Source organism: Ruditapes philippinarum, unplaced genomic scaffold, assembly GCF_026571515.1.
Source record: "Ruditapes philippinarum isolate M1 unplaced genomic scaffold, ASM2657151v2 ctg3735_1_1_1_1, whole genome shotgun sequence".
NCBI classification, from domain to species: Eukaryota; Metazoa; Mollusca; class Bivalvia; order Venerida; family Veneridae; genus Ruditapes; species Ruditapes philippinarum.
In genome coordinates this window covers 45,970-63,246 of record NW_026862760.1, presented here as the reverse complement: position 1 = coordinate 63,246, position 17,277 = coordinate 45,970, and the positions used below count along the sequence as shown (strand labels likewise).

Sequence of the window (17,277 nt, the reverse complement as noted above, 5' to 3'; positions counted from 1 at the left end):
TGAACTGGGATTGATTACAGGTAATGTATAAACTGTATATAACAGAGAGTATTATCAATTTATCAACACACTATATTAAATTCTTCTTTTTGTAGGCTTCAGCGTTTTTAAAACAAGGAAAATACAAGCAAGCTGAGGTTTTATATAAAGAAATTTTAACTCGTGCACACGAAAAAGAATTTGGAAAAGTTGGAGGTAAGAGAGTGTTCAACATTGTGTATGTTTTAATATATTTAACTCTAGTATTTTAGGCAGAAATAAAGTGATGGCTTTTCCTCAAGGATAGTGCTAGGTTCAGTTTGCAAATCACTGAAGTTTCAATTGACTGTTGGATACTCAGTGTTAGTATTTTGATACAGAAATCCTCTAACATTTTGATCCTGAAATCTGATCCTGGATTGTTCCAAATACAAAGTAAGACAAGTCCATTTCAAATTTAGCAGGAAATTGTTAATTTAGAGATATTGCTGTATAAAAGTGGGGGAAGGGGGGGGGGGAGGGAATTACATGGAGGAAATGTCCCAGATTTGTAATTTAATGTAATACTAATCTGACAAGAGGGTAAAGTTTGATTGGCTAAATTACATTGCAACTGAAATTAATATTTTATTAAATTATTTGTTCAGTTTTGTTCAAGCTGCCTTTTTTTGTGTATGGGAAATTGAATTATGTGAAACTTTAGCAAGGACTAGTTTGTATGTATATTTTAATTAAGATACTGTTTGTCTGAGATTCTTTTTAATCAGCATTGCTTACGAAGGCGCAATGGGGACCTTAAAGTATGGAAAATCTTCTTGTGACGGAAAAACAAAACAGACAAAAACAGTGTGTTATATTGTGCAGTTTTTAGCTCGACTTTTCTATGAAAAGGGGAGCTATCCTACTCGCCCCGGCGTCGGCGTTAGCGTTAGCGTCGGCGTTGGCGTCACACCTTGGTTAAGTTTTTCGTACCACCCCACTTTATTTCAGAAGTATTACAAGTATGGCTTTGAAACTTACCATACTTGTTCACCATCATAACCTCCATCTACAGACAAGAGTACATAACTCTGTCAAGGTTTTTGACAGAATTATGGCCCTTTTTTGACTTAGAAAGTGTATTGAGCTTGGTTAAGTTTTTTGTACCACCTCACTTTATTTCAAAACCATTGGAGGTATTGCTTTGAAACTGACCATACTTGTTTACCATCACGACCTTCATCAACAGACAAGAGGACATAACTCTGTCAAGGTTTTTGACAGAATTATGCCCCTTTTTGACTTAGAAAATACATTGAATATGGGTAAAATCCACTTATTGCCTTAACCAGGGCTCGAGCTACTGGGCGATTCGGGCGAAATAGTCGCCGAATTCCGTCTGACTTCGCCGACATCCTACATAAAAGCGAAGATGAAGTCGCCCGATTTTATTGATCCATTATTGTAAATTACCAACAATAACTGTGAATAACATGTGGTGTGTGTTTGCTTTGTTTACCCTCGCCGCCGGAAAAAGGGACTGTCATGCATCTCAATCAACGCGAAATGTCTTTAATCCGTTTTTTTTTTTTTTTTTTTTTTTTTTTTTTTTAATGCGTTTATTTAAGGTCGCCGCCGGAAAGCCCATATGGGCGACCGTACACTCAAGTCGGGTCATCCTAGAGCGTCCCGCCGAGATTTTTTGTCGATTTTTTTTTCCAGCTTTATTGGTGGATGAAGACCCCAGGTGCCCCTCCGGGCATTATTTCAGGCACGAGCGGGCACCTGGGTAGAACCACCGACCTTCCGTAAGCCAGCTGGATGGCTTCCTCACATGAAAGATTTCGACCCGAGTGAGGATCGAACCCACAGTGGTGAGGGACCTGTGATCTCCGTTTGTTTACCAACATGTCATAAAAGTCTAATTAACAGACGCTCGAGGAACAATTAGACTCCGCCCACGGCGAGATTACCGATACGTGCGAGAAACCAATCGTAATTCACGTTTTAATCGAGGCGACATTATTTAACCAATCATTAAATCGCTAACATACAACTACCTGTAACAATTATTTATGATGGACGGATCAAACGTCAATTAAATTTTCACCATCGAATGATTGTCAGAATTAAGCGGAACCGCTCGACATATAACTGTAATAGTAATTTTAAATGAAAGTTATGATAACCTTTTTTGTCGACGAGTTAAATTTGATAAGATTAACGGCGTATGACACTGTATTTATTACAAATGAAGTGAAATTAAAGATCGTTTCTTTCGTTATCTTCTTTTATTTTCTTCACAACAATGTCAACATAAGTGAATATGAATATAATGTCCGGCGCAAGCTTTTTAATAGTAAATCAGAAGGGAATAACTGTTAATCCACCCATGATATGATCCATTATAGGAATCAACTATGGCTTTTTTTTTATCTTCATTTAATGCAATGGTTGCATTACATGATACTCGTTCTTAATTATTACTTGTTTCAAACTACTTTTAAACAGAGACATAGATAACAATAGTTATAATAATAGCTATCTATGTCTCTGTTTTAAATTAAAATTGAATATTCTGTTGTAACACAAATCCAATTCATTTAATAAGATATGAACAGTGAGTCAACATAATTGCGATAACATACAACAAACATCGATAAATGAATCTCCTCACTTCTCCCTAAAGTCTCCCCACTTCTCCCTAAATCAGCTGGAGGGAGAAGTGACTTCTCCCTAAATTTTGAACCTAGCTTGAGCCCTGTTAACCCTTTGAGATATTGCTTTGAAACTTTTAATGCTATTTCACATCATTACCCCCATCTGTACGCAAGAGAAGGTAACTCTGTCAAGGATTTGTTTTAAAAATTAAGGCCTTTTATCGACTTAGAATCTTGGTTAAGTTTTTAGTACCAGTCCACTTTTTGACTGAACTGTTTGAGATATTAATTTGAAAGTTGGAATACTTGTTTACAATCATGATTCCCAAACATGTCCAGGAGAAGGTAATTCTGTCAAAGATTTTATTTGAATTATGGCCCTTAACTGTCAATGTTTTGTATTATAGGCAAGCACTAAAAAACTTAAAAAATCTAAAAAAATTCATTCCTATCCACTTGTTCACTTTACCATAAATTATGTCATATAAACATTGCTGTAATATTCAAGGGTATCAAACAACTAGTTCACTTTAAAAATACAGAGATTCTTGTATTGCCTTTTACTGCAAAAACTTTTTTTATTGGCAAGCAATAAAAAAGTCGAGCGCGCTGTCTTACGGACAGCTCTTGTTTATCTTGTTGAAATATTTGAATGGTAGTAGAATAACTGATTTCCTGTATTTATCTATATATTACAGGTGATAACAAGCCAATCTGGATGCAAGCAGAAGAGAGGGAAGAAAACAAGGTATATATTATTTACCCCCCATATATTCCCATTATTTAGCTTCAGTGTGACAGCTTAATCATGCTTCATTTCTGTACTTATGTTCAAACATTTCATTAAACATTTTGAGTTATTTTGTTTTTTCAAAGCTGTTTCCAAGTTGTTGTTGATAGAGAATAATATAGTTAATGTAGAGTCAAGTGTGTGTAGATTACTTTTAGTTTTTTCCCCAGTCAATTAATCTATAGCGTGTCTTATTACAAGGAGTCAAAAGTAAGGTTTGAATCCTGGATTTTGGCACATATTGTCTGTACCTATATTGTTGCCAATAAGTCTGAAGTCATTTTGTTGTTGCTTGTCCAAATAATTCATGTGAACAATTTGACATAGAGGCATTATTACAAATACTTTTGATATTGCATTTAATTATATTTATATTTGAAAAAGATTGTATGTTTGTTAATGAGAATTAGTGATGGTATTATTTTATAAAAAATTGATTGAGAAAATATCCTTTGGGGTTTGAACCTGTACATCATTAAGGTCACTTACAAAAACAAAACATGTCCATTTTCCAGACTATTAAATTATTTTTACTTGATTGATCATTTCCATTTGAACCCTTGAATTTTATGTTTTTCTTAAAAAAATTTTTATTTGCTTATTTTATTTTTCATGCTCAGTTTTATCATACTATCATGTTCATTTCATGAAAACCCCATTTCAGAAGTCATCCAGTTTAGCACAAAAACTTCTGGTATGTGTTTGAGTGATGCTTTTTGGCTTTGCTGTGAATGTTTCCTTCTTGATTTATTTTATATTTTATAGATTTGATAAGTTGTATGGCCTGTATTTGTCTGTTATTCAACTCTCCTATCATTCTATTAAATTTATTTCCATAATAATATCCTTAGGCAGATTGTTTCGCACTCATGACTTTTTAAGATTTTGACCTTGACATTGTCAAAATGCAATGCCTTATCAAGAAGCACAGTTGAAATCTCTATTTCTGTGTTACACTTGGTACTGCTTTGCATGACATGGTTAATACTTATGATTGTTTTCTATTAAATCATTTTATATTTATTGAATATTAACATGTTTAATACCATTATATGCACTGTAATATTGATGTAAATCGATCTATTCCCTATAGCAGACCCAACTAAATACAAGAAAGTTCATATACATATAATTTTAAAATGGTTGCCCAAGTTACAAACAAAATCTCAGTCCACAAAGCCATTCATGTCTTCAATTGGTTTCTATCCATGTAAAGGTCAATAGGTGAAGGTCATTATGTTCTATTGATAAACACTGGACTATGTGTATTTTGTATACACAGACATCTCTTGTTTAATGATCTCGACTATTCAAAGAATAGAGTTATTGTACTCACCCAGGCGTTGGGGGGTCACACTTTGGTAAAGTTTTTGTGTGCAAGATGATATCTAAAGAGGTACTGAAGGAAATGGGTTGAAACTTCATACACTTATTTGGAAGCATAATAGATCACTGACCAAGGCCCATAACTGTAACATGGATTTTGACATAACTATGGTCTTTTTAACTTAGGAAAATTTTATGGTACATTATCCAGGTACTTGCTTTACTGTCAAGCACAGAGAATAGTCCAGTATGCTGTCCTACCAACAGCTCTTGTTATTCTTTTAATGAGAAAACCAGATATGTAATCGCCACTATTGCTATTTTACATGAAATTTTTGCATTTTGTATTCAATCAAACTCCTTTATCTGATAATATAATTGCTTTTTTAAATGCATGACTTCCAAAGTGTACTTATTTATGATTTTTAAAGTTTAAAAATGTATAATGAAAAAAAGGCTTTTGCTGTAAGCAATAGAAAATTAATTTGCCATAACCTGAAGTCAAATTGAGAATGTATTTAACATATTTTTGGACCTAGCTTATTTTAAGCGATAATAAAATACAAAATAGATGAGAAATGATTAGCTGATTTCAGAATGCTTCTTGCTTTATAGAATTATAAACACAATAATCAGACTTTACAGTAATATTGTGCATTTTATTTTCCAGTCTTGTTAATGCTTTGAGACAGGTCATGTACTTACTTTATGCAAATTTCTACATTGAAAATGTCGTTATAAATGCATATGCCTAAAATATATTCCTTACCATTATAAATTATCCGTAACTTTAAATATATATGCCTTACCATTATGAAATTAATAATGTTAATCTGTAAGGTGAAAGCTTTGCATCTAGATTTGAGCCGTGTCATGACAAAACCAACATAATGGGTTTGCAACCAGCATGGATCCAGACCAGCCTGCGCATCCGCGCAGTCTGATCAGGATCCATGCTGTCTCTACTTGTAATAGGGTTTGTAAGCGAACAGCATGGATCCTGATCAGATTGCGCAGATGCACAGGTTGGTCTGGATCCATGCTGGTCGCAAACCCATTATGTTGGTTTTGTCATGACGTGGCTCAATTCTATTCTGATATATATATCCACTGGCTTATTGTAGAAAGAGTTTCATCCATACAGAAGGAACACTTTGATATTATCAGGGCTCTACAAATCCTATAGTCCGACGTCCGGGACAACTCTAAAACCACTTGGGACAACTGACAATAAGCAGAAAGTTAGTCCCGGACAAGTCAAATTTTGACAGATGCTAATCTTGGACAACTGTAAAATACGACCCTTCACAGCATGGTGCGCCGGTAATCTTCGCCTGAGGCAATCAATCTCAGCAGTTGCTACGCTGATTAATTTTACATTGCCACAGGCAATAAAAATAGATAAGACACTAACTGTTTGATAAAAATCTTAAAGACAAAGTCCAACATTATTTTAGACATCTCAAAAACATTATTAAGTCACAGACTTGGTCTTTGAAGTTGATATATTGACACAAGCAGACAGTAATTTGTGCCGTGAATTGAAAATTTGGAATTTTTTGTTTTAGGCTTTTTGATAAATTCCTTAGTGGAAAACAATATTAAAATATCCAAAAAGCATCCATTTTGAATGCATTCGAACATACAATAGTCAAAATAGTATAATTTATGAGGAAAACAAAAATTTTCATTTGTCACATATTTTCGCGATGCCGATATTTTTTATATAAATCGTGAGGCAGTTTTAATAAGTTTAAAGCTCTGCAGCAAGTAGAAATATTAAAAATCTTTTGTTACTTATGAATCAAAAGGACTTTTGACAATGTTAAGATAAATAATGATGAGATTTGTAAGTATTTGAATAGTCTAATTCACTATCATATTTTATATTTCCCTAACGGGTAATATTAATGACTGTCTTTTTCTTATTTACCATGTCCAATGTGAAATTTGGAAACTGAGAGAGGCTATGGCTAACTAAATTCATGTTGGAATAATTTTACTTAAATTTCAAGATCAAGGATAAAAATTCAGAAAAAAAATAAAACTGAAACAAAACATATAGGCCTACACAGGCTATTGAACTTGAACACTGCTGAAAGGTACCTGGGAAGAGTGCTGAACAATCAAAACTATTTCAGTTGAAACCAAATGTTCTATTTTATACTAAATGAAATACAAAATGTAACTTAAAAATATTAAAAAATTAATTGTTTTTACTTCTTCTTTGGATATAGTATACATACTATGCATACTGAACATTTACCGAGACTTGGACACTTGTGGTCAATTTTGGGACAACTCTATTTTGCTAGGTCAGTTGTCCTGGACAACTCTATTCCAAAAAAATTTGTAGAGCCCTGATTATCATGATATTTCAATTATTACTTATAACAAGGTTTAATGTTACAAATTTGGTAATATATCTCTGTTGAATGATGACAGATATTCTTCATCAATAAGTGTATCAAATACAGTGCTGTGTATTACCCTGTATAAATGCTCTCTGGAAAGTTGCATATTGCAAAAGGGGTGGTATATATTTGTAGACATTAAAAAAGGTATAAGAAATTCTCAATTTAATATACTATTCTACACATTGACTATTCTACACATTGAAGAGTCTGTAGGTTGGTAAAAATAGTGGTGGTGTTTATAAAGGGGTATACAATATGTATACATTTGAAGAAGAAGAAATTTAATAATCTATAGAGAGAATATGCTACATAGATAGATTGTTAGAGAGAAAGCTGTTAAAATGAAACAATATAATTTCAGGGAAAATACAAGGATGGACAAAGTCCACCAGAGTATGGAGCTTGGCATAAAGCAACTAAAGTAGATAGGTAAATATGTTACTATACTTGTATTTTATTTTAACATAAAAAAGTTGCCAGACATTTACAAAATTTAAGGTTCTATAATTATGATTTAAATATCTCAGAGTATAAGTATCAGTTATGAATAATAAATATTGCTGTTTACTTTGCATTTTAACAGGAATAGATTGTTAAAGAGATTCATGAAAGTGCACTTGAATTTGTATTTGAATGCATTTTAAGATATTTCCTGAGTGCTCAGCCGAAATATGCCAAAATGTATGTAGCTGTTTTGTGAGGCATGTCTTGAAAGTATGCTTTCCTCCCTAATGCATATGTCAGTTTTATTTATTATTCAATTGACTGTATACCATAAGGATTTCTTCTAGTTGATAAATTATGTAACCTCAAGCAAAGTTCTACATGTTGTTACTTATAGCACAGAACCCTGAAATTAACTGCAAAGTATAATTACAGATTCAATTCCGGTACCCACATTAAAAACCGAGATTCTTATACATGGGTATTGGCTTTGTAAATGTAATTGGACTTTCAGTAAATAATTGGTAAATTTTTCAGGTTCCTACGCTTATAAATATATTAATTTTATTACTGTGGTAAATACTTGTATTGATGTTATTTCACAGGCCTAGCTCATCAGCAAGCAATTCACCGTAAGATATAAGATATATTCAGACTTATGGGGAAAATGGTTCTATAATACAGCCTGAATTTTAGTTAACCTATATTCTTACCTCTTCAGTTTTATTTGTAGATTTAAAGAGATACAATATCATTGAATACTTTGGCTTGTGGCCTGTATCCCACTTTGTTTTAATTGTATATCAAAATGCTATATTTTAATACTAGGCTTCATTTGCCAGTATGTGAATGTAACAGTATTGAAAAACAGTATTAAAGTTCGCTTCATAGAATTAACCCAGTATTATTAATTATTATATAATAGTTTGATTAAATGAAGAGCAGAGAAAGAATTAGAATTCCCATTTTGATATTAAAAATCATATATTTTCAATTTTTAAAAGGCAGTTATATATACTGTTGCATAATTAAATCAGAAAATTCATTTAAAATAGGGGTATAACCAATTCGCTTTCAGTTATATGAAGTAAAAAGCTTGATTTTGTTTCTTTATGCAGTTTTTTTTTTAATTTCCAAGAGGGATATAGTGATAGAATAGTTGAGTCATCATCTGTGATAAAGTGAAAGATAACTACATTCTAAATACTGCTATATACTTACATGTACTATATATCTCTGTCTTCTTACAGAGATGTTAACACAGCAGCTTTCACTGATCTTGCTTCTACACATGTTTAATCATATTGATATCTTTATTGATATAACCATCAGAAAATTTGTAAAACTAACTTGCCTGTCTTGACATTGAACCTTCTTACTATAAATGTGTTAAAATGCTAATAAAGCAGCCAACAATATAGAACTGACTTGTTCCTGATCATTTAAAATTGCTGTATTTTCTGAAAAACTGTTTAGAAGGTCATAATTTGGGAAATGTTGTGACTTGGTGAGGTTTTTTTTGTCCAATTTTTCCCAAGTTTTATTATTGAAAAGTTTCCCAAATTTTGTGGATCTTTATCCATTCCAGTTAGGGATTGAAAAAAATAGCTGTATATCTTCACTATCATAAGCATATTGCTATACTATTGTATCTACATATGTTACAGCCCTACAGTAACAACAACTCTAAAGAATCTTGGTGCATTGTACCGTCGTCAAGGCAAATGTGCCGCAGCTGATATGTTAGAAGAGTGGGCCATCCGCTCAAAGAAAAATGTAAGTACGAGTGTTATAACTATGCTTTTTCTGGTTCAAATCATACAATCTGTGAATACTGAATCAAACAGGATGATATAATCAGTGAACATGAACATTTATATAAACAATTTTCCCCTGTTTTGACTTTTAAGTATAAGCTGTATATCAGAAATACTTCTTTGATAGGTTGATATATTTCAAATGCATTTGACTTTTTTGGGGGGTAAGTTTAATATTTCACAGATTGTAGGGTTTTACTGGACATCGTTGCTTCAATGAGTTTTACTGGCTAAAAAGTTGAAATTGTTTGAGTTGTCAGTAGTTAAACATTAGTGTGGTTAGAAAGTGAGGTGATATTAGAGATAAATGAGCTATCGTCCAATATTGGCATACAGCTTCATACAACTTGCTACCATGTAGATGTAGATTATATCCTCAGAAAACTGTCATAAGTAACATGTCATCCATCATGTCTGCCTGGTATTGATACACCAATGTAGTCAGACAGTATTGTCTCTTGCTGGAAAACCGGAATATATGTACAAACTTGACCATATCCAAGACTTAATTTTCAGATATTTTTCTGTTTTATATCATAAGACATACATCTCTGTTACCCATAAGATCATTTGTAAAGTAAATTTTAAAGTTTTTTTAAACTGAAACTTGCTCATTGTAGAGAGTTTGCTGTTATAAAAGTTTAAAACCTAGTTTGCCTACCTGTAGATAGAATCCCATTACTATGGAATATATAATGTAATTAAGTTAGCACTAATAATACCTTATTTATTTTGGTAAAAAAAACAACGCAACAATCTAGCATATATATTCTGTTTACAGCCTAGATTTATACTGGACAGTAGAACAGTGCTTTATGTTGGAATATTACATGTATATGACTTAAGTAGGATCAGTATATTTATTGATTGATGAAGATAAAGTTCATATAAGACAATGAACATATTGTAATAAAGTAGACAGGAGCTTGCAAAAGACAATTAGCATGATAACCAATGTCTTTAAATATCTCTACTAATACTAATTATCTAATAATGTGTTTCTATTGAAATTGGAGAATAAACTTTTGAAATGATAATGGTGAAAGAGATGCAATTATCTTGGTAAAAACTTACACAAGATCAAGTAGAGAAGTTTCAAATTTGACAATAGTTGTGGTCCAAGAAAAGTATTGAACTATGATTTGTTTCAGTGTAATAGGAGAGAATTTAGTTTTCATGTTTCCTATTTATACTATATTGAATTGCATGATATATTTATATATATATAAGACTAGGGAAGTATATGTGAAAGAGGGCGTGGTAAGTGTTTTAATTCATACCTCTCAATATCTGAACCAGCTGTCACTGAAAATTAATTATATTTCCATACTTTCATAGTTTACAGATTTTAACACTTGGATTTTAAGAGTTTAATTATATTAGTAAAGAAAAAATGATGGTGAAGGCGAATGACTTTTTGGTTTCTGTTTCATTTTAGTGATTTTTAAAACCAATATGAGAATTTAATGATTACAATAAAGTCAAATTTAAAAAATTGTGTTTAATAATAAATTTATGTTAATAGATGCTTAATCGAACCTTTCCTCATCCTAAAATAAACCATTGCAAACTTTAACATAATATTGCACACAAATAGTAAGATTGAAGAAAATAAAATCAGTTGATTTGTAAAGACTGGCCCACAAGTTTTAGAAATGTAAATTTAAAAAAAGGTATTGAATTTATTATTGGAATATAGTTTGTTATGAAGTAAAATAGACTAGAAGGGTATCCAGAAAAGTTGAAGACAGGTTTAATTATATAAGTATGGGCCAGTCTTTCTTTGAAGCTGCACAAACTTCTAATAGAACTGGACTTATCTAAATAATTCCTCTACTCCCATGTTTTATATGTCATTTGATTATAATATCACATATTTGACCAATGAGCCACTTCATTTTCCAGTGATGCACTTATGTTTAAAAACACCCACAACGTTAATACAAGACATGTAAGAGCTACCATGTACCTGTTTGTTTACATATTACAAAGCGATTTCTTGATTTCTCTGTGTTATTTTAAAAAAAACCTGTATTCAGATATGTATAGTGAATGTAATTTATGATTTGAAGCTCGATGTTAATATATCAAATGCTTGCATGCTAGCAACAACAGTCCATCGCTCTTCTCCAGAGAGAGTGGCCAAGCCATTGCCACGGAAATATGTCTTCATTATTATTTATGTTAGCCGGCTTTTTATGCCAAGTTTTGGTTTATCATCAGGCGCTTGATGTGGTCAGACAAGCCAAAGTTGCTGAAGTACTGGGCAGCGAGTACGCAAACCAAAACAATAAAGATTTCCGCCGTCGATCAAACAGTCGTGAGCGAGTCCGTCGTGACTCCTCCGACATATATGATCGTGGGTATGGGGAGGGAGACGAAGTGAGTATAGATAAATCCTGGTCGGGGTTATCTTCTTTTTTGGTGAGTATAAGTGGAGCACAACTGATGCGGAACCATTCCAACATGAGGCAAGCCAATCAAAATTTTAGCGGGCTCAACCAGGAAACATTTCTTAATTTGGAGTTAAGGGCGATGGGCGGGTTTCTAGATGCAAAATCTCACTATATTTTCAGTTTTTGATGTTTGCATAATGTATGTATATTTTATATATTTTAGTGGTTGCATCTTGAATATTTTATTTTTCCATTCTGTTACCTCATTTCAGACTAGTGTGTTTTTCATTTTTTCTCTCAAAGATTACTTGAATGTGTAATTATACATGATCTTACGGATATAATGGGACTTTTTTTCATCTAAAACATTTACCTCTTGAAACTCCTGCTATGTCTGCATAAAGGAGAATTAAATAATTACAATTATTTTTGATAATTGTATTTTTTGTATTAAGATAACTGTTGGAATGATTCCATAGGCTGTGCATCATTTCTCTTTTTCACGTGCATTGCTGGCAGGGTTTTTATTGTATCGTGCATTTTGTCCAAAAAAAAAAATGTAGGTATTTTTTCATTTATATCTGAATCCTTTTAACCCCCTCCTATTGCTATATACCAATCTTGTTTTTGGTACAGTAGCGTATTTTGCTTTGATGTTTTGTTGTGTAACGCACACATGTAACAGGTTTTTTCATACAATATACCAATAATTATTACTTACATTTTCTTCTTTTTTACATTGAACTTTGATAGAGCAATCGTGTGCTTAGAGACGATCAAATTGCCATTGCATTTATTAAGTAAAAATTAAATTACAAGGTAACAGTTTACGTTCTGTTTAGGACAGTTAATAATACAGTTGTTATTGAGTCAAAATATACTTTTTTCAAACATTTACAAACGATATTCAGTAATATCATTTTGTGAGCATTATAGAGCATTTTTATTATTATTGATCAAAATCATCTCTTAAGAAGTTGATTATTTATTGGATATATGAGCTGCGCCATAACAAAACCAACATAATGCATTTGCGACCAGCATGGATCCAGACACGCCTGCCCAATCCGCGCAGTCTGATCAGGGTCCATGCTGTTCGCTTATAAACTCTATAACAAGTAGAGAAACTGATAATGAACAGCATGGATCCTGATCAGACTGTGCGGATGCACAGGCTGGTCTGGATCCATGCTGGTCGCAAACCAACTATGTTGGTTTTGTCGTGACGCGGCTCATATATCATTTTTACAAGGCAAGGCTTTAGATAGAAAGAACAAACATTGTATACACTGTAGAATAGTCAACTGCATTTTTTGTTCAGTTTTGATTAAGTTTTATCATCCGTGAAATATTTTTGGCTTTGGTGAAAAGCTTGCTTGCACGTAGATAGGAAGATTGCTTCTATCAGAGATGATATTATGTGTCAAAACATATTTGTATCATGTACACAGTCTAACAGAGAAATTAACATAAATTATGTCAATAATGCATGTAACATCATAGAAATCTATGTATAAGTGTCACATATAATAATTAATATAGTGTATTGGCATTTTTTTTATTTAATAACTTTTTTTTCTTCATTATTTTGGAATATTTGATTTCATGTTATTAAGAGATTTTTCAAAAACTGTAAAGATTGATTTTGAAATAAAAATGATCATACTTCAGTACAATAAAATCTAAAAAAAAGGTTACCTTGTCTCTGCCAAGTGGTATTCCCTCCTATATTAACAATTCTTGAGATTTATCTAACTGGAAACTATATTAACATGTTCTTCCTTTAATAAAATCAAAAACTGAATACGCCTCCAATTTACTATTTTTTTAGTGTGTGAAGAAATATTTCAAAGGCTTGGCGCAAGGTAGTTGTAACTCCTCCAGTGAAGTGGGAGATAGAACAGTTTTGCTCCAAGCTCTTGATTTATGTTAGTATGGCGTGTATAGTTTATTATTGATGCTTGTATACAAAATGACCTGCCGTACAGTGGCTTGCAAGAAAAAGAGAAATGTTTGCTACCTGCCTCAATATTGTACAATGTCAGTGTTGTGCTTTACATATACTTGGTTCAAGACATTCTGCTCTTGCATGATGGGTCAGAAATGTGGGGTTTTACCATCTGAAAATGTGGACATTTTTTTGTTGAAACTTATTTGGGATTTTTTTGGCTTTTTTATGTATATAAATTTGATTTATTTATGGATATCATTTTATAAATTGTTTTAGTTTGAACTTTGAATTATGCACAGATTTCTGTTGTTTTTTTGTGTGAAATTATTTTCATTTATTGATATGTAAAGAATGGTACATAAGTTATTTGACGAACATTATTTTATTTTGAACATGTCAAGTCTTAAAACATTCCATGACTAGTGTAATATTTCAATTCTAAGCTCATTACAAAAAAAAAAATAAAAAAAATGATTTGGTATTGAGAATATTGAAGAAAAGAAAAAGAAGATAAAAGTATAAATGAAATAAAAAAAATACTTCATCTTTAATTTTACAATGAACATAAAAAAAGATAAACACAAATAGGTCAAACACAAATTCAAACATATGTTAAAATTCCCTATTTAGCCTGGAAAACTTAAAAGAAGTGGCTCATTGTCCAAATTACGAGCTTCTATAAGGCGGAGTAGTGCAAAACTCGTCCAGAAACTAAAAGGAAAGGCAGATCCAGAAAATGGAAGGTAAGGGAGATAATCATTTTTACTCCTTTTAGAACAAGGGAGATAATTATCTTTCACTCTTAGATTAAGGGAAAGAACTCTGTTTAATCATTATATCTTACTCTAGTAGAACAAGTGTGTTATATCAATGATACTATATATATTTGTTTTTCTCTTTAAAGCTGTGGCCGAAGGTGTTTCTTAGTTTCTGACATATCAAGTAATATTGACAATTCTTTCTCTCATGTAGATGAAATTTTAGATACAACGAAATTATGTAACAATAGAAACTATCTGGTAGAGCACTAAAAAAAAAAATGAGTTAGCCAGTATTATTTTATTGTTGCTAAAGGCTTAGATTGGTGTTAATTGGTGTTAATACTTGAAAGTATTTGTACAAAGGTACATCAATGACTAGTTATTTGTAAATATATCAATGCATATAACAATAGTGATATTAAGGAAGTGTTGATGGTTTCAGTTTACGCGAGGTAGAGATGGAGTCAATGGCTATACATCAATCACGGTACATCGCAATGCAACATTTTACCTTCCATATCAAGCAGAAAGTCCTATAAACGCATTAAAGACATCCAGATTTATATAACAATCTTAAAAATAGTGTTGTATATTGTGTATGGTTTAAGGAAATTGTTGTGTCGGGAAACAATAGTTTATGCCAGTATTTACATGTTCACTGAGATAGAATTTGACAATGCACAGAATTAAATTACGGCAAATGCAAGGGGAAAAGTCAACTAATGTTTGATCTTTCTTTTCTGTTAAATAAATGCCAAAAAATCATTGCTATTCTCAAAGATAAAATTGGGTTTAAAAGTAGGATTCTTGAAATATATTTTTTGAGATGTATTTTAATTTTTTTTTAAAAGGTATACCAAGAACAGGTCTTCTTCAGGTGAATCTGATTTACTTAAGTGTGGATGTATTATTCTTAATATTTGAAAATGGTCAAATTTTCAAATGAGAAACTACTTTTATTAACATTTTATCCAAGACCATTGACTAAACATATTTTAAACACTTCTGAAATTTTCATCCTTGTGAACTTAACAATTTTGTGACAGAAAACAATGATCAAACATGGGCTTGTAAACTAGGATGCATAAAGGGGTTGAAATATTGGGTTTTTGTAATGGTTAGTAACAGAATACAACATAGGATGTCTTTAACACACCCCTGGCTTCTTGACCTTTGCTCTATGTATTTAAAATATGTAATTTTTGATAATCTGTTTTACCTTTGGTAAAATAACAAATTGTTATGAAGTTTATTGTTAAAGCTTTTAAAATGCTTATTTCAAAACTGTATAATGTTTTAAGTGTATATTAAGTCCTGCTTTTGATACATGTATGTTAAAATTACTAATAAGAATGGGTTAAGTAGAAATTTCTGCTTCTGTTTTATAAAGGAGAATATTTGTTATCAGATTTGAATTATTTCATATTCTAAGATTAAACTTCATTTATAAACAATGTGGGAATAAGAGGTAATTTGTGTCAGTTCAGTTTAAGGAAAAAAATACATGTTAATGTGTTTCTATAATAGCATTTCTTTATCTTAGACACAAAGATAATTTTAATTTAAAAAGTTTCATATTTGTTGTAGTTGGGAGTCAAACTTTTATAGCAGAGGCCCTGAGCCTAGCTATATGTCAGGTCTTGGCTTTGGGGGTGCAACCAACAGGTCTGAGATGGAATTTATTTCCCTTTTTAATGCAGCACCTCATCCTACATGCACATGCATTTTCCAATCCCAATATTCGGTCTTCCTAGCTGATTTTGTTTACAGGAGCTCAGTTGTTTTTATATTGCACTGTCCTAAATTAGAACTGGTAATAGTTATTGCTTGTTAATGGATTTAAATAATAAAATATTAACATAGGGTAGTCTGTCTGCCTACAGAAGAGTCTTGGCAGACTCATGTTGTGTGCAGGTTGGCCTGGCCCTATTCTGGTTGCATGGCATATCAAGAGTTAAAACAAAAATTCTTAAGCTCAATTTAAATCAATCAAGAACATTTATCACCACACTTGCTTACATCCTTGACTCAGTCATTCCATTATTTATAAGGCACACATTATATCTATAGATAATATACTTGCACATCCTTTACCTACGATTATTCATAATTTTATGTAAGGTGAAAGATATAATTGAGAAAAAGTAAATAATTTGTCATGGCTGCAGATCATGATAAGTTTGATCAACATTTTATATTTGCAGTCTAATATGTATTAGTGGTCACCTTTATGTATAATGTGACCTTGTCTGTTTTAAGTCTGACAACAAATAATTCAATCAAATGACGAAATGTATGTTGTTTATATAACATGACCCTGTTCACCTGCGTAATGCAGACTTACATTGGTGATATAACAGTCACTGCAGAAAAAATACAAAAACATTTAAAATGTACATACAACATGTAAATATCACTGAACCTAGTTGGAAACTGACAACTTAAGTGCTACATTTGACATAGTACTAGTATATCATGAGAAAACAATATGCAATGTATATGATATCCACAATAACTTGCATATAGTGGTCACCTGTCTATCATGGCCTTTTAGCTCAATATAGATAACCTGGATATAAACCTTGATATAGTGGTCACCTGTCTATAATTGCCTCAATATATACAAAGAGTTTAAGAAATGAACAAATATTCCCAATACAAGTGGCAACAGGCATGTTTTATGCATAACATTTATGATATCATAAAAGAAAAAACTTTGGATGTTATACTCATCTAATCCCTTGGTACAAAGAAACT

General features: G+C 31.8%; 1 protein-coding gene across 32 annotated transcripts in view; it reads left to right on the top strand.

Annotated features, from left to right (window-relative positions):
• Positions 1–17,277, top strand: part of LOC132720122 (kinesin light chain-like) — a 57,332-nt gene that overhangs the window by 29,842 nt on the left and 10,213 nt on the right. For 9 of the 32 annotated variants that reach the window (XM_060704127.1, XM_060704137.1, XM_060704123.1 and 6 more), the window contains 11 exons: positions 96–195; positions 3,317–3,366; positions 4,073–4,102; positions 7,513–7,580; positions 8,201–8,227; positions 9,263–9,371; positions 10,643–10,672; positions 11,636–11,836; positions 14,390–14,502; positions 14,963–15,007; positions 16,108–16,185. In XM_060704127.1, the coding sequence (XP_060560110.1) occupies positions 96–195; positions 3,317–3,366; positions 4,073–4,102; positions 7,513–7,580; positions 8,201–8,227; positions 9,263–9,371; positions 10,643–10,672; positions 11,636–11,836; positions 14,390–14,502; positions 14,963–15,007; positions 16,108–16,185 (851 nt within the window). The remainder of the gene's footprint in view (positions 1–95; positions 196–3,316; positions 3,367–4,072; positions 4,103–7,512; positions 7,581–8,200; positions 8,228–9,262; positions 9,372–10,642; positions 10,673–11,635; positions 11,837–14,389; positions 14,503–14,962; positions 15,008–16,107; positions 16,186–17,277) is intronic. The other 23 variants (XM_060704135.1, XM_060704134.1, XM_060704151.1 and 20 more) reach the window with 15 other exon arrangements.